Source organism: Manacus vitellinus, unplaced genomic scaffold (genome assembly GCF_001715985.3).
Source record: "Manacus vitellinus isolate BGI_N305 unplaced genomic scaffold, ASM171598v3 scaffold_7_pilon, whole genome shotgun sequence".
Classification (NCBI taxonomy): domain Eukaryota; kingdom Metazoa; phylum Chordata; class Aves; order Passeriformes; family Pipridae; genus Manacus; species Manacus vitellinus.
The window spans coordinates 13,270,560-13,288,976 of NW_021940813.1; the positions used below are offsets into that span (position 1 = coordinate 13,270,560).

General features: G+C 36.9%; 1 protein-coding gene across 1 annotated transcript; it reads right to left on the bottom strand.

The window, feature by feature from the left end:
- Positions 1-1,357: 1,357 nt before the first annotated feature.
- Positions 1,358-17,096, bottom strand: TXLNG (taxilin gamma). The gene is made up of 9 exons (XM_008922359.3): positions 16,787-17,096; positions 16,011-16,102; positions 12,549-12,719; positions 11,615-11,809; positions 10,076-10,195; positions 9,005-9,079; positions 6,283-6,375; positions 5,628-5,723; positions 1,358-4,648 (listed from the first exon to the last, which is right to left on the bottom strand). The coding sequence occupies exons 1-9, from the start codon at positions 17,082-17,084 to the stop codon at positions 4,328-4,330; spliced, it is 1,461 nt and encodes a 486-aa protein (XP_008920607.1). The 5' UTR covers positions 17,085-17,096; the 3' UTR covers positions 1,358-4,327.
- Between the last annotated feature and the right edge of the window lie 1,321 nt (positions 17,097-18,417).

Here is an 18,417-nt window from a genome sequence, read left to right on the forward strand (position 1 = left end):
ACAAACAAAACAAAACCAGAAAAAAACCAAAAAGTACCTGTGAGGAATAACTTTCTAAAGGCCTAAAAGCAAGTATCTTTGAGTACATCAAACATGTGCCTGTCTGCCAGGGAGCTGATGCCCTGGCAGCTAGGCTGGAGGGCTCAGAATGCAGCTGGTGAAAGAGGTTCTCCCCTCAGACCTAATCTACACAAGAGAAGTACAGCTCAACGTGTGTGTGCATGTGCATTAACAGGAGAGACTTAGCAGCTGATGAAAAAGGAAAAAGCCAAAATCCCACGCTATTAACTGCAAACAAATTTCCCTCTGGCAAAAGCTTGCAAATATGACCTGTTTTCATAAGGAACTTAGGAAGACTGGGGAGATCCAAGGAAGTAACAAGAGATTTGACTCCAGTATCAGCATACACTGAAAGAAAGGAGAGAAAAAGAGGTGCTTACACAGGAGCAGAAACAGCATCTTTTGAGGAGGCAAGTCTGTGATGTGAGGGAATACTCTGAAGTACAAGTAGAGCATCTAAGACCAGGCAGTGTACTTGGATTTCCAAAATACTTGGCACAGCTCTACAAATGTCTCAGGGCTAGGACCTACGTTGCTCACCTTTAACACAACAGTTATCTTCAAACAAGTTAACAAGTTTTTTTCAATTAAAAAATTAATACTATCTTCAAAGAGTCAGAGAGACATCAGAGTATGTTTTTGTAGAGCAGTTCTAAATGCTACCTAGAAAAAACAGACACAAAGGAAAACTGAACTCAAAACCAGTTCCAAAACAAAACCAAGTTTAGGGAAGTTGTAAACATTACAGATTATGCCAAAAAAGGCAAACAGAACACTTTTTAGTATTAGGAAACTGTGAGGGAACGTACATTAGTAACAAATGGCCCCACATAGTATGACAGAATGGGGAGCACTTGATGAACTTACTGAAAAAACTGATTTTTAACATAAAATCCCATATTTTTCACAGTGCACCAATTGAACTATGATAGTTAAATTCTGGGAGACAGAAGGCCCGAGCAGAATTCAAAGCAGGCAAGTGCAGTAGATCCAGCCAGAGCTTCTGCCCTCTGTGGTCTGACTGACCCTCATCTTAGGACACTGCCAAGGTGAGGTGAGCACAGGACTCACCTACCCCTCAACCCGTGCAGTGCCCCAGGAACTACTGCCAGGAATGTGCAAGTCACTGACACGACCCCAGAACAGCCCCTTTGCGGGGCAGCTCACTTGAACAATACGCTTGAATTCGAATTTCACATCTTCAATTTTCACGCTTGGTTTTTCAAATAAATACAGTTTCAGTAGATTCAGTTTGAAGACATGAATATAATGTTAAAGAAAAACTCAGAGTCCAGTATATTAAGCATACTTATTTACTTAATCTATACAGAATCGAGTAGATAAAATTTCAGATTCACATTAGTGAAAAATCTCTACAAAATGTTTTTGAAAAGCAAAACAAAGACTGCCTGTTCATTTATCATTTTTCCTCATGAAAGCAGACATGGGTTGTAAAAATAAAGCAGTGTGTTTAGCACAAACTAGATTTCTGCATCACTTTTTTCACAGTTATTTCCATCTACAGTCCAAAGAGGTAGATTTTCTGCAACACCTGAGAATTGAACTGTAACGTAACCAGGTGTAATGAAAGGAAGGACAAAACATTAGAGATACAGCCCTAACTTACTTGTGTAGGTATACACATATTTGGGTCTTGAATCGCATACAATTTAGCTTTTTGCAGCTTAATCGTGGTGAAACTTGTCAATCAGGCCCCAGAGTTTTTGACAATTAGATACACTCATCTCAGGCTACATCAGTTTACATCCCAAGTGAAACAATTTGTAGTAGTGGGAGAAAGGCAGTAACACAAGTTTACTTAAAAACCCTACTGGAGCCCATTTGGCTGCAGCCTGGCAGTGCAATAGCCTGCAGTATGGCAGATCAGTGACAGTGCTAAGCTTATCCCTTACATCAATTTTTTTTTAAAAAGAACACTTTTTAAGCAATGAGACTCTACCGACTGGTTTCAGGAAGCAAAGTACAGCTTGCCATAAGTACAGTATACCATAAGTTGCTATGGTATGAGTATGTTGAGGGTAGGAAAGATGAAAGAGATCCCTGTTTTAAAAGATTTTTCCTTGGGGCGTTCTGCTTCATTTACATGTTTAGTCAGTAACAAATATATTTGTATTGCTGTTCTATACATCTGTCACTTCTCTAAATGAGCCCTTTAAAATATTCTTGCAGCAGGGACCAAAAATTCATTCTTGCCTCCATATAGAACAAGCATATAAAAAGAATTGTTCAGGATATAAATGTCCAAATAATAAATTGTAAAAATAGAAAACTGCACGTCCTACCTTGCCAACGGTATGATGCATCAAATACAAAGTTTTTCACCTTTCCTCAGGAAAATTACTTCATGCTTAGTGTTAAGCTGAAAGCCAGTTCTCAGAAAAACTATTTTTTCAAGCTTGATTCTATAAAGCACGTAATTTGGACAGCAAGTCTGAAACACTTCTTTCCAGTTATTTTTTATGCCATACGGTTAGCATGATCAACATTTCAAAGCTCTGAGTCTAACCTGACTGACTGCTCACTGCTACCTTCTTTTCATTCCTGCATTGTGCTTGGATCACAAACACCAAACCCACACAAATCTAGGAGAAAGACGGCCAGCTTCTCATTTGCTTCATTTCAAAAATGTCAGTTTTGCACAGTTCCTCTTAGTGGTATGAGCTAAAACACATTTATAACCTTACCTTCTCTCAAAGACAGCTACGTTATTTCAACTTACATTACTATAGGAAAAGAATCAGGAGCTCAGTGCAGCCTGAACATTCAAGTAATTTAGCCACTAAACTGTCAAGGTCATTGGGGTGGGAAGTTTGTTGAGATGTGCTTGATTCAGAAATTCCCTCCCAAGTAAGTGCAAAGAACTTTAAGTACCAGAAAAGGCTATACATGTTCGTATTTCTTAAAATGACAGCAACCAAAACTAGAAAGTAAATACGTGGGAACTAAAGTTAAGGGTAGCTTGTAGTTACATCACGCGTTGCCTTGCCAAAAAAATAAGTGCTGGTCCTAGTTTCTTTCAGAAGAAGTCATAGTGACAGTATCAAATTTTCTAGGAAAATACAATATGGTTTAAGGTTAACACGGAAGCTCTGCTTGTGGTATGTTAGTGTAAGAATATGAAGTACCATCTTTACCAGATAACCTGACTGGGAAGGCACTCTGCCAACTGGTACAGCTTTGGGGTTGAATGTGCAGGAAGTTCCACACTGTACTTCAGGAAAAGTACATGAATTTTCATGTTCAACTATAACAAGAATACGTTTAACTAACACTTTTTGCGACATATTTGTCACAATCCAGCTCTATTAGAGAAAGCCTATTTGCCAGACTCCTGTCTTCCACACCTGCAGCAGTGAGTTTCTACTTTCCAGCCCTCCAGATAATCCAGATATTTGCTTAGACAGTAATGGATTTTCCTAGTCAGGAAAACCATGTGGTGGACACACTACAGCTAAGAGGGAAGGATGTGACCAACATCTGTGCAACAGGCTCCGCAACTGCAAAATCCCACTCAGTAACGTCGCTGTACATTTTCTCACACATTTATATTTAACATTTTCACAGGTAGGGCAAACAGTCCAAACTAACCTTTATGACACAACCCTGAGACGTCTGCAACAAGCTGTACACCCTGTTTCACCAGCTGCAAATTAATGGATTTCAAAGCTGTGTTTTTCATACCACAAAGGACATAAAACCCTTTACACATATCTTTTACTATATTCTGGACCTTTACTTTCTCATTCATATATATGAAAACATACTAGGGGGAAAAGTTGACATTTTTTACTGGCCATTAAACATCCTTATGTAGATAAATTTACTGGAAAAATTGGTAATCTTTAGTATACTGAGTGGCAAGTCAATGAACAAAACCAGAGTGCTGTTCTTTAAAACAAAAAAGTGACCTGCTGTCACTATTTTCCCCAAACGATGTTATATCTGTACACAGTCTTTCACGACAGTGATTTGTGTTGTGGGGAGGAAACGCACATGCATCCTTTTATGGAAAAATATTTTCTTTTAAAAAATGAGGCAGATGTGCAACACAGTTGTGGAAAATTTATAGTTTAAGCTATTTGAAGCTGCTATGCAGCTTCCTGTACCACATAAGTCCAGTAGTTCTAAGAAAATACAGATATGGTAGAAAAAGTAAGAAAATTTTCACCACAAAACCAAATAGTTACCACCAACAGAGAAAGTTATACACAAAATATATCTCTCAATACAGTGTTTACACTTCATTTTAGTCTACAGATTCAGTGCCAGGAACAGGACTTGTTGAGACAGTCTTTTCGGAGCTATTTGCCGCACGTGATTCCACATCAGGTTGGATTCCTGGTTCCGTGTCAATGGGAGTTCCCAGCTCCTCGTGGGAGTTGAGTGTGCAGGACTGCAACACCTGCACAGCTAGATCCACATCTGCTTCTCTAAGAGACACCTGCTCCTTGAGCACCTCCACCTTCTCATTCAGCTCGTTCCTTTCCGTCTGAAGGGCCCTGCATAGCTTCTCCAAACGCTCCAGTTTTATTTGAAAGCCTTTGTATTCTTTATCTCTTACTGTTTTCTGAAGGACAAAAGAAATAAAAGCTCTGTGATACAACTGGGTTTTTTTCCTAAATTAATGAAAAGAATCACCACTATTTAATCCCAAAGATTAAGTCTTAATTAATCCAGCTGAACTAGAGCAAATTTCCTCAGAATAACTTCACCTAACTACACTTCAGATGGTTTGTCTGAGCTGGAGTGGCAATGGACACCTTCAAAAACAAGCAATGAGGACGACATGACTATTTAATGCTATGTGAAAGCTAGGCATCAACCAGGACCCTGATATTTTCAAATTTATCTCACAAAGCCATCAATTACAACCCATATAATGGCAACTACAGGTGGGAGAAGGGCATAGAAGTAGGAAATCCACAATCCAGCAGCAGAATCCAGGTCAGAAGGTACCATACTCCTGGCTCTATTAACTAGCTCCTTATAAGAACAAAAAGATAAGCAGTGCTATAAGCAGAACCTACACGACCCAGCCTGGTTTGGCAATGTCACACCTCACACACCTGAACTAGGCCTTAGGCAGTGCAGGCACAACTGAACAGCATCACTCTCACCAACTACAAGTAATGGCACCTCATGACCTCAAAAGCAGCAGCAATGCCAGAAAGCAACTGATCCCTTACACGTGGGTTATTTCCTTCATGTCAGTCTTCTATGTCTAAAACAGATTTTTATTGCAGCACTGGTTGAACTTTACTCAGAATATTAAAATTCATTCAATTCATTCAGCTCCTGTGATTTCATACACATTATCCCAACAATGAAACAGTAACCAATGTGCCATTGGTTCAGATTTACATAGCAGCCTTCCATTTTCCATGCCCGAGGACAACAATACCTTGCACAACAAAAAAATATGAAGCTGACAATCCAAGAAGAGACTACTGTGTACTACTTCCCATTCTCTAAAACTGAAAAACTGTATGAAGTTCTCTGGGACTCAGACTCAAGCTGAGCCATACTGCTATTTAGAAGTTAATTACCTCTTCAGCCATTTGCAGAAGAGCCTTGTTGTTGTTTTCCCATTTTGTACGCCACACAATGGTTTCCTTTTCCAGTTTCTTAATCTTCTTTGTCATCTACAAAAGATAAAAAAAACATTTAATTTTGTGGGTTGTGTTGCAACGTAGGTGGTTTTATGTGAGTAATTTGTCTTCTAAGTGTTATTTTCCAAGTCCAGTTGGAACAAGTTATTTTGGAGAAGTGCTTCTGCATAAAATCAACCCCACAAATACATATTCTGCATTCAAAGAAAACAAAATTGAGTCTTAAAAGAAACAGACTAGCAACTTCTGAGTACAAATAATAAAAGGCTCCAGGAAAAGAAGTTTTAAAACATAAGCACAGCCAAAGAGAACGAGAAGTATTATTGGGTAAAACACTGAAATTAGGATTTAGATATCATGCAAGTATGTAAAAAAAATAGAAAAATTTACATTTTCTTCCATAATATGACAAATTCTTATGACCTATTTTATAATCCAAATTAAATGTCAAAATACTCCAGATATTTTCAGAAGGCAAAAAAAATCTAAAATGCAACCCACTAATAGCATGCATCTCTATATTACTTTTTATAATATTTCTATAGTACTTCTCTATTTTTGTATTACTTTTCATAGATAATCCTATACATACCTTCTCCATTTCTTGCCTGAAAGTTGTAAAGAGCTCATTACTTTTTGCCATGGTGGTCTGGAATTCTTCAAACTTATCCATATAAAGAGAAAGCTGTTGGAAAAGAGGCAAGAACATTAATATGAACAGTGGTATACAAATACAAAAATATTAAGGAAGGCAAAATTAAACTGGAAATAGTAAAACATGAATTTCCTAATCTTTTTTTAACTATCCTATAATTTCCATTTGAGGAACATGCAGAACTTGTCTGAAAACATGCCATTCAAATTATATTATATGTGAAGTAGAGTTCTGTGTTTACAGAACAGCAATATATTCTGAAGTATGAAGAATATTATGTTTAATAAAATGTTGGAAGACATCACAGTTCATTGTTATCTCATTTTTACCTCTCCACTGGAAAAAAATGATCTGTGGACATACACATCTACAGGAAATTCAGCACATGGTTAGTGAAATTAAAATTTAGGAAATACCTACCTTTCCTCCTTAACCAGCCAAAGCTAATAACCAAGGCTGGGACAAAATAAACATGATTGATTCCAGAAATCAAAATACACATTCACAACCAATGTAATTTACCCACTGAGTAAAAATTATGGAAAGTGCATATTGACAAGAAATTAATGTAACAGTGAAAAACATTACACTTAAAAAGTCAAGAGCATTAACATTCGACGACAGAAAACTTTTTGCCCTGCACCAAGAAAGAACTGCAAAATATGTTTAATAACATAGTTTTAAAAAAGTTTGATTCTTATTCAAACAACTTAGTGTGTGATTTGATGTTCTAAGAATACATGACCATTTAATAGAAACTTCTTATTCTTACTGAAGAGTAATCAGTTCTCTCAATTCTTACATTGGGGGATACGGGACAATACAATTCAGAGCACAGAAATATTGTATTTTGCTCTATTAGCAAAGGAAATTACACAAAAGGAATTAGCCCAGCTTGTCAGCAGTACATCCTGATTCTCTGCCATTATTGTCACTGAACTTTCTAGCTCGTCTTATTCTACAAAAAATATCTGTCAGCCCCAGGAAACCACAAACTATACTCACTGAAAAAGCACAGCAAAAAAAGCAGTGAGATTTTAAATAAAGGGTAACCAACTAGGAAAAAACCATAAAAGACTAAGTGTGGAAAAAAAGGACCTATTTGGAAGCATCTGGATACTCGTACATTCAAGTCCGATGAAGATGTGTATGATTACACTGAACTACACACACATACACACACACTTTAAACATAACTCCTGGAAAGCCTAGAAAAGAATTAGATACAGTAAGCATGGAAAAAAAGGGCATGGAACAGTTTTCAAAGAGACTGCCATGGTTTAAGCCCAGTTGGCAACTAAGCACCATGCACCTGCTCACTCACCTCAACTCCCCACCCGGTGGAATAGGGAGGAGAATCAAAAGTAAAAATTGTAGGTTGAGGTAAGAACAGTTTAATAATTGAAACAAAGTAAAATATAATAAAAATTATAATAAAAAGGAAAAGACAAGTGATGCACAATACAGTTGCTCACCACCTGCTGCCCAGTGCCAGACCCCAAGCCCAAACCCCCATCAGCCCCTTTATGGGCAACTTCCCCAGTTTATATACTGGGTATGACATTCTATGGTCTGTGATATCCCTTTGGCCAATTTGAGTCACCTGTCCTGGCTATGCTCTCTCACAGTTATTCTGGAGATTTTTGTTACCTCCTCAGCAGCAGAGCATGAGACACAAGAGTCCTTGACTTAGGATAAACACAACTTAGCAATAGCCAAAACATCAGTGTGCTATCAGCCTTATTCTTACACTGAATCCAAAACACAGTACTGTACCAGCTACAGAGAAGAAATTAACTCTATCTCAGCTGAAACCAGGACAGAGACTTCATATAAAACCTCAACTAAAGCAGTAACAGACATGCAGTGAACGGAACAGCTACTGCTTCTCAGGTGCTCTGATGCTCCATGAAACTACCATTTCCCTGTGCCTTACGTGCTGAGTTCATGTGTGGTCAATGACTGCAGGTCAGACCCAGAACCAAAGCCCATCTCTCCTCTCTCACAGAGGATTTTGCTGTAACATTTATGTTACAGTAAACAAGTAATTTGAAGACTGCAGGGTTTTTTTGTGGGCGGAGATATTCAGGTTACTAAATCCGAATAACTACAGGGATAAATGTGACATTGCTTGTTCCCAATCCTCCATCCTTCCGGGATGAGATGGAAACATTAAGAAACAGATTGTAAAACATGCCAGGGTAAAAATCCCCATCCCACTCTTTATAGTCACAAAGGCCTCTCTGGTCCTGAACAGCTACATAAAAAAAACAAAGATAAAAAGAGAGAACAACAGCTTCAGAGAAGCTAAACTTTCTTAAACCTTTCTTCTCAAGATTTCATATATTCTAGTCTTTGTAATATTAACACTATTAATTTAAAAGGACACTAACTCCAGAAATTCAGTGTTTAGCACCTTCCAGTAACAGTACTCTCCAGATGTATTAAACAGCAAGTTTACTGATCATCATTCATGCTTCACTACTGAAGGGCTACCTACTGGAAATTAAATATAAGACTTAATTTTAAAAAATACCAAGTACTTTTCACAAGCATCTGATGAATTTTAAGTTTTTTCAGATGTTGCATTATGTTCACTACAGTCTTGGTATTTTCTTTTCAGAACTGTTGCTGAAGATCTCTCCATTAAAAATGATACCTGTTGCTTCAGCTGAGCTTCCTGTTGTTTCATCTGTTCACATTTGTGTCTGGACTCTGTAGCTTCTTTTAGCAGCTAAAAAACAATGCAAAAAGCCACATAATGAAAAAAGTATTCCTAAAAATGGCTTAACTTGATCTATGATGAAAAATAAATAAACATTAACATCACCTAAGGGCTATTCAACCATGTTTTCTCACATGGGCTTTTTTACTACTATACTGTACTTTCATATATACAATTTAAAGCATGTATTGCCATGCAGAGATTTTTATTGACTCGTGCTACCAATTAGAAAAATGTCTCAATATTTCTATTTCTGTAGCAAGTTTGAATCACTAAATTTATTAACAGTTCATTAACAAACTGTACGTAATTTATAACTGTTTTGTAACTTATTTTCAACTTTCATTTCTCTAGTCACTAATAGCACCCTTACAGACTAGTTCAAATCAATTTTGCTTCAACTTGTCACCATTTTGTAGGTTCATCTTTGAAGATATTTTCATCAGTTATGACTCAGAAATTACGTTAAAAAATAGAACAATCCGACACCGATCATTTTAAGACTGTACAGAAAAAGCAAGAGTGTTGCCTAGAAGTTACAGATATATTGTAAGAAAACTGCTTAGAAGACTGCAAGTAAATTGCTGATATCAACATACCAATAAAATATCATCCATAGTTTGGGGGGGGCAGACAATGCAGAAGAGCACATGCTTTATTCTGCATTTTTTATTTCTTATGGCATAAAAACAGAGGTTACAACTCTTGACTGCAAGAAAGTACCTTTGGTGTTTCAGCCCATTTCTCAGCCCAAGAAAAATCTAAATGACATTCAGCACATTTGCTGAGAAAATGCAAGCAGTAACATTACTTGCCTATTAGTATGGGCATTAATATTTTAAGCATCATACACAAAACTTAAATTTCAGTCTAATTGATGAACTCTATCCTAACTTTCAAAAGACAGTTCCCTCAATTTGTATTTAAATCATGTATTTGCTTTAAATCATGGAAAGTCTGGTTTGGTAGGTTTTATTTCTTTTAACATAGAATTAATTAACTTACAAACTCCCGTTCTCGCTGATGTTTTTCCTCTGCTTCCTTAATAAGTTGAGTAGTTTGCTGAAGTTTGGCATCCACAAGTTGCTGCTGCAGTTCCTTATGTTTGAACACTTGATCAATATGCTAAAGGAGAAAAGAAAACCACAGTAGTCAAATACAGAATCTGCTAGTCAATGACAGCAAGTGTAGTGTCTGGGGAGATGGACATTGTTTAGAAGTTTCACGCAAAAGAAAAAGCAGCAGAAGAGTGTTTTACATGCTTTTTTCCCCTCTATCTCCATGCATTATAATCACCCCTTTTTGCCCTTCACAGAAGCCAGGTGCCTGTTTTTACAAAATTGGTAACAATCACTTCACACCAGACATTACAAAAATCCTGTAGCAAGCAGTCTACATCCTTACTTCTAAAGTTGGTTGATATACCTCTAATCCTTACTGTACTTTGTTACTTCTAAAAGCTCTAGTCCTCATAATTAAAAAAAGCTCAAAATAAGCAAAGTTTGCAACAAGTTTATTTAACTGATGAAATTCTGCCAATCACTGAATATTTGTGGTCTTACTTCCATCTCTTAAGTAGCACAAGGCTGCTTCCTACCTTTTCTCTTCCCCATATACTCTCATGGTAGATACGAATATTCCATCATCGCAAAAGGTGGAGAACTAGTTTACAGAGAGCTTTCTAATTGATCCAGATTTAAAACAAAACAGAAAACTCAAACCAAACAAAAAAAACAACCCCTCAGAAACAGCTGAGAAATAATACTCCAAAACCTCCTGTGCCAACTAAGAACCAGCCAACTAATCTTAGCTGTAGGACTCCATGGAGTTCAGTTCTCTCTTGGACAAGGAGAATTGGCTGTTTTCCACCACTGTAGCTTAGGCAGCGAGCTCACAACCTGGTGCCAATTAAAGCCAGCTCGGTTAGCCCTATAGTAGAGACACTTCCATGATACCAGGCCAAATATATTCTTAAAGCATGATAGCTTATTTTGATTCTATGCCATCAAGAGCACATAAGGGAGCTTCCCAAGAAAACCGCAACCTTAATGAATCAAAAGAAATAAGACAGAGAATAACTCTTATATCCCCCCCATTATAATGTGTAGTCATAATTTTTAACAACTTCAACTATTAATATATATTTATGTTGGAAGCAACCTTTGGAAGTCATTTAGTTCACTCAAACCAGGGTCAGCTTCAAAGCCTGGTCAGGTTATGCACACCTTGCCCAGCTGAGTTCTGAATATCTCTAAAGACAGAGATTCCACAACCTCTGGACAACTTATTTCTATTTGCTCACTTTCACTGTGAAAGACTTCTTCCAACACATCTTCAATTTAGATATTCAGAACCAGGCAGGAAAGGCAGACAGTGGGCCAAACAGCTATTAATTTTTTCTCAGTAGTGAAGTAAAAAGAATAATATAAAAATTATATATACAAGGGCTGTAAAGAATGGGAGGTTTTGCTCCCCTTTCAATAATTATCTCATCCTTAAAGTCAAGGAACTAATAAAATCCCATTAGAAGTATAGTGTAAGCACCTCTTCTCGCAGTGCATACTGTTCAATGAGTTTCTTCAGTTTTTCCCCCAGTTCGATATTTTCCTGTCGGAGTTTGGCATTATGTATATCATGCTGTTCCAATTGAGCCTGAATTTCATTCAGTGTAATCTGGAAGTGTGCAGTTGCTTCTTTCCGTCTTTCTTCTTCTTCACGTGCTTGTTGCATGTTTTCTTCCTTTTATGAGAGAATATTAAAAGTGTTCAGGTCAAACTATGCACCTTTTTCATATTTTTGAGTCAGAAACAATAGTGATAATTCACTCCTGTACTGTTTCAAGTTCTAGACTGCTAGAACTAATACAAGCCACAATCATAATATGCTAAGCTGACTATCCATGTAAAGTGTGTGGAGCAAAGAAGCTAGAAATTCCAAAACTTTTAGATAATCTTGTCCTTACCACTACCAACATTACTGAGAGGTTGATATTAAGATGCTACATAGGTACCTTTGCAAGTGTCAGAATTTCTCAGATGTAAAAAACAGCATTGATACTATAATGAAATTTCCTACAGCAATCACAGATAAGAATCTCTTGGTTCTTTTCCATTTCACTCCCATCCATTATATTCTGACAGAATTAAGCCTTTTTTGATACCCTGCCATTTCATGCTGCTATTATTTCACTTGTGCTATTTTTTCCAGCAGTCATCAGGACTAGTCCCAGAAAAAATACAAGATCAAATACTGCAAGTAATATGAACTGGTTTGAGGAGGAAAAAACCTCAGTGAGTCAACTATCCCCACATTCTTTACCTTAAAATCAGCTACACTTAAACCACATGCCACTCATCTCCTACAGGTACAGGTAATGGGCAAAGTGGCAAGTAAAAAGCAGCACTCCTGATTTTAAGCAGTGACCAGTAAGTAATATTTCCACCACCAGCAGCACTGTAATTTATGTAAACAAACTAACCTTCAAAGTTTTGTTATGACGCTGAAGCTCCCGACAGAGAGATTCCAGTTTGCTACGTGCCAAAATGGCCTTGCTATGCTCACTCTGCAAGTGGACCTTCTCCTTCACAACTTGTGCTTGCTTCTTCTGCAGTATCTTCATTTGCTTTTGAACATTCCGGCTCTCCTCCAACTAACATTAGAGAGTAAATTTGTTAAATAAACATAGGTGAAACTACCTTTATGCATCTAGATGAGCAGACTGAAGAAACTTTTAAACATTTTGGATTAAAACAAGGAAATTAAATTTTATTAAGACCCAAGCTGATCTTAAAGAGAAATTACCATAATCCTGCAGAGAATTCTAAATGTATAAGGACAAAAGATGAAAATATACTAATTCCAACTTAAAAAACATTTGGCTTTGGGGAACAGGCACCATGGACCTGTCATTGACTATGAGCTATCAGCCTGCATTCAGCTACAGGGGTAAGAGTAGCCCTGAGAAAGGAGGACGTGGTAAATACAATTAAAAGCCAACTGAAACTGGCTTTTCAACAAGTCACAACTTTTCCCACTCTTATCTGGAAGGTACACACAGCCGTTTATTCAGCAGGTCTTGTTTTTACTATCAAAAAGAAAAACCACATAACTGTGCAGAGCAGAGTTCCTTCTTATCAGCAGGAGCTCCTACCAAGAGAAGCAGTAATTGATACAAGTTTGTGAAATGCTATGGTATTTCAGAAAGGAACAGACAAAACTAGCTGCCCTGACAAATCAAGTCAAATACTAATAAAGCTACAAAGCCCAGACTTTGATGACTTAACAGATCTGCAGTCTCAACCATCTGAAGCAAAATTTTTGTTCTATTTCCTTTAGGCTGTTTAGATGGTAGATAACACAGTTAAACTCTGTATACATATTTCAAAATCTATTCTATGAATATCCAGTGAACAGAAGTTTCTTGCATTAATGTCCCATTGACAGGATTATCCATTATGCATAATTTTTGGGCTCCCTGAGAAACCATGTTCAGAGTCTCTTCTATTGCAAAGAAGGCAACCATGTTGTCTTACTCTGCTCCTCATTAGATAGTGCCTCAGCCTCAGGACACCACAGGAAAAGAGGGCTGGCAATGAGGAACATCACTATGATAGAAGAATAATAAAATGCTGGCTTTCTGAAAGAGCTCAAAATAATGCTGAAGCACAGAAGAACAAATAAATGACCTCCCTGACAACAGTAAATTAAATGTATATTTAATCTAGTTTAGGGAAGAAGAATGTTAAAGAAATATTTTCACATCCAAACATAAAAAGCTCTTTCCTTGGGTGGCCAGAAAACACCACTCCAAGTGGCTCTACTGTTTGCATACCTATGAAACTTCAGGCCTGTAAAAGCGTGCCAGTGTGAGACACATCACCATGGATGCAAACCTTCCTGCATCACAGACTGATCTCCTGATAGATTCCAAATTAGGAAAAAAAAAATGTTGAAGATCTTTTGCCAGGAGAGAGGCATTCCTACCTTTATTGTACAGTCCTTTTCATGAGACACCACTGAAAAACCTGACAGTGAGCTTTAAAGATGATGAATCTTTAAAAAAAGAAAAAAAGCATTGTAGGTGCACTGTCATACACAGTTCAAACCTCTGCTGGCATTAAAGCTGACACCTATGCCAGTGGTTTACCACCACAATCATGAAGAAAAAAATGCATCTTAAAAGGAACAGAGTCAGATCCAACCTAAACTTTCTAAGGGAAACAGGTGTACTTCTGAGACTCATTTGGCCAAAACAAAGCTACTCTTACACCCAGACAAGCTCCCACCCAGATTCCCAGCCACTCTGAGCATCTTGAGGAAAGTAAGTGGTTTTCCATGGTGGTGACTACCTATGGACTCTGAATGCTTACTGCACCTATCAACTGTGGATCATCTTCTGGGAGGACAAAAAACTTAACGCGATCACATCTCTTCTGATTGCCAAGCCACTTGAAGGAAATTACAATTCATTTGGTCTAGCTGTTCCCCAGTTGTTTTGAGATCCTTCCTTCAGCAGTAAAACTCAAAGTGAAGATAGTGCAGACTGTTTTCTTTCTGCAAAATTGAGGGATTCATGCAGGCCTAGCTCCTCATGCAGGCCATCATCATCACCAGTGCGAGTTGAAATGGGAGCTGTTTGCTCAAATACAAAAGGCATCACATGCACAAGCAATTGCCCACAAGAACCAACTCATTTATTGCATTTTTCTCTCACAATATGAAAGCTCATTTTTAAGTGGGCTCCCCCATCCTTGAGTTGCACTATAGAACTATTATTGTTTTTCATTTTAATGAAAGTGACTTCTTAGAGAAGCTGCTAGTTTTGAAGGAAATGAATATATGTGAACAAGAACACGTGAGAAAGAGCAAGAAAAACAAAGCCAAAATGTAACAGACCTCCAAGGAGGACTTGGGATTTCCTTAACAGAACTAATGTAAGTCAGTCCTTAAGCAATTAATATTGTCTCTATGAGTAAAAAGACTACCCACTAGATCACCTTCAAAGTTTTGGAGACATTATTAATCTCAAAGGAAAAAAAATTATTTCAGGAAAATTATGTTATGTTGTGCAGCCATTATGTCATTTTCAGAAACATTTGCATATGATACACTTGACATCTACAGAAAGATAATCTTATGCTTTTGTTAAGCTTTTCAATTATGTCTTTAGTTCATATTCATTTTATAACTACAAAGAGGGTGGGAAAGCATATACACACTGTATTTCCAGTCTTTCCATTCCTGTCTGTCCCTGTCTCAAGACAAACAAGTCCAGCGTTGTTGTCTCCAGGAACATTCTAGAAAGTGAAACTTATGAGCCTTTTCCCCTACCCCTCTGATTTTGTGATCAATTAATTTAGAGAATAAATTATCATTTCGCCTACTTGAGGTAGGAATGCACTTTATGAACTGCTTCTTTTTGGTTTGTTAGTGAAGAAATGTATATTTTTCTATCCGTTCCTTTGCATGATCAGGAAGCACAAAGCAAAATCTTTCCAACGTCCCCTATTCCCCAAAAATCACTGAGTTAAACATAACTGAATATTTTCCCCCCAAAATCTCTGTAAGACAATATGTACTCTTTGTCTTAAATAAAACATTATCCTATAAAACATTAGCACAAAAGCATTAATCAACAGACAAAACTAGGAAAATTATTACTTCCAAAAGAACTCTTAGCTTTTCTGTTAATCCTAATAGTATGCTTCAACACCAAGATATCAAAACCTATTTTTAATTTGGGTTTAGGCAGTCACATAGAAGTGAAATGACTACAGGAAAGTTTGGCTAAAGCAATATTCATAGTCAGTCTGAGTGTCCTATTTTTTTTCCCAACATTAAAAATATTCAAAATCATTAACTGTCCTGTATTACTTGTGCTTGCATTCCACAGTTAATATTAACACATGAATAACTCCTGCTATCTTTACAAATTACTTACCAAATCAGCATACTTCTTGCACAAAGCTGCCAGCTTTTCCTCTGGAGTAGAAAGTGTATTCAAGGCTTGCATTAATAATAACACTTCTTTTCCTATGAAATGGATGAAAGACAGTGATACTGAGGAAAAAAAACATACCAGAAAAGTAGCCTGTCTTCAGAAGTAAAATATAAATCCATGAGAAATTAGTGAGTTAAGTTGCTCTCTGGTTTGATAGCTGCATAATCCTAACTGTTAACAAATGGGAAATCATCAGAGCAAGAATAAAATTGTCTTGGCTTATGTACCATTCAACATCTTACATAGCAAAAAATTACTTTACTCTTAAAACCACAAAAATATTTCAGTTTTACGATAACATAGATAAAAAGAAAAAATTGAAAAAAATGAAATCTAAAAGGTTGAGTTTTGCTATTAAAGGATAATTACACAAATTTTTTTAATAAGCTTTTGGAATTTAATTATCAGCTGTGCTTTGGCAGCACTGAACACCGCAATCCCAGATTCAAACCAGAAAATTAAAAAAGTTGATTAGCAATTACCACGTTGTTATTATTATTAAAGTTCCTATAAAAATAGCATTGACAGCTGAAGGAGTCTTACATATGCATTAAGAACTATCTTCTCCTAAGCAGAAGTGCAGAGTTTCTCAAAGTATCGTGTTGAAGGTGACAAGTTTTTGGCTACAGAGTAAATTTGAGACAAAGCAAATGCGTTTAGCTATTTGACAAAAATATTAAAGCTATTTAAAAATCAAAATGCCGAAGAGAACATACCCAAAGTTTTCTCTTTGTGTTTTTCACTCTCTGGATCTTGTTGGCCATCAGGTGGATCAGTACGGGTTTCTTCTCTCCCAGGAGTCTCCTCACGAGACTCTTGGGAGCAGCATGTGGATCCCAGGTGCTTTCTGTTCTTTGTGATATACTCAGCCTCTTCCAATGTGCCTGTGTTTTCCAGGCCATAACAGTTGGACTGCGTGTGCTGCAGTGCTGTATCAGACAATTCACTGCATTTGCTCTTCACCAGCTGATCCTGGTTATTCATTCCCATCTCCTGAGATCCAGCTTCTTCCATGGTAGCACCAACCACCTTTAGAACAGAAAGGAGGAAGTGGAAGTAAATAGTCAAGCAAATGTGTTTAAAATGAAAACTTCCAGCCTTCTTTTGCATGAACAAATTAGAGTAAAATTTAAAAAACCCAAAACCACTTGCTAGGAAGTCTAAAGAAATATACATTAACGCACTGCTTCAATGACAGAGAGTAAGAGCTCAAATGACTTCAATCACAATGCCAAATATGACTGGCAGCTCTTAATGGGAGAATATTGGTTGTTATAACACAAAATGATAAGCAGGATCAGAAGCATATCTGTTTTTGAAATGGTAAAATTTTCATCTGTGAAATCATCCAAGAAGTGAATATTAACTGATGTCATATTTGGAGTCCTATTACCTATGGTATTTAACAATTCATTAATTTTGCTCAGTTAAACACCACTTTCTCTAAAGACTTCCAAAAATGCAAAATCATTTAACCAAAAAGTTAAATGTCACCAGTTGTTTTAATGTTGCAGAGATATGTTCATATTTTAGAGCAGAATACCTGATGTTCTTGATACAACACTCTATAGCTTATCAAGCAGCTACAGACCCTCTCTCAATCTCCTGAACAGCATTCTCAGTTTCTAAAGATATTTACGGCTGATGAGAACTTCAAGGGTGTTTGGTTGGGTGTGGTTTTGTTTTGTTCATTTGGTTACACTGCAGAGGCTTGGAACTATATGGAGGTGGCTGGGTATTCTTTTCCTGCCCATTTGCAACCCTGCTATACAATGTGCACTGATAGCTAAAAGCATGATAATCAGAGCTGAACTCAACTTTACTGCCAAAATAAAGGGATCCTTTTCATTTTTTTCAGTGAACCTAAAGTAAATTTCCTTAAAATCACAAGGAATTATAAAAACAGGGTTTGTTTACATGCAGTTATACTGTTTAAGCACAAATTAATTTCAGATTATCTTACATTTTCATATTTTAAAAAGAGCTAATTCTTAAAGCCAGGAGTTTACACTGGGTTTTATATTCTGCACAGGACTGTTTTTTTCTTCAAAAGGAATTTGCCAACATCAAAGGAATGCAGCCAACACTAATAACATATTGTGAGATATATTTTGACTTCCAATTTGTTCAGCATCCTTGAAAGAGTTATTTAAAATCATTAAACACATATATATCCTTTTTGCAATGTTCATGCATAACAGCTTTGTTGTTCTCTATTCTCAAAGCAAGTTTCTTGCTTTAGACCTTATCTTAAGGTAAGATCCACCCTTGAGAAGATGGAATTCACACAGTACCTTTCACACAGGACAATAAGCTTTTTAACTGCAAATAATCTGTATAGATGTTA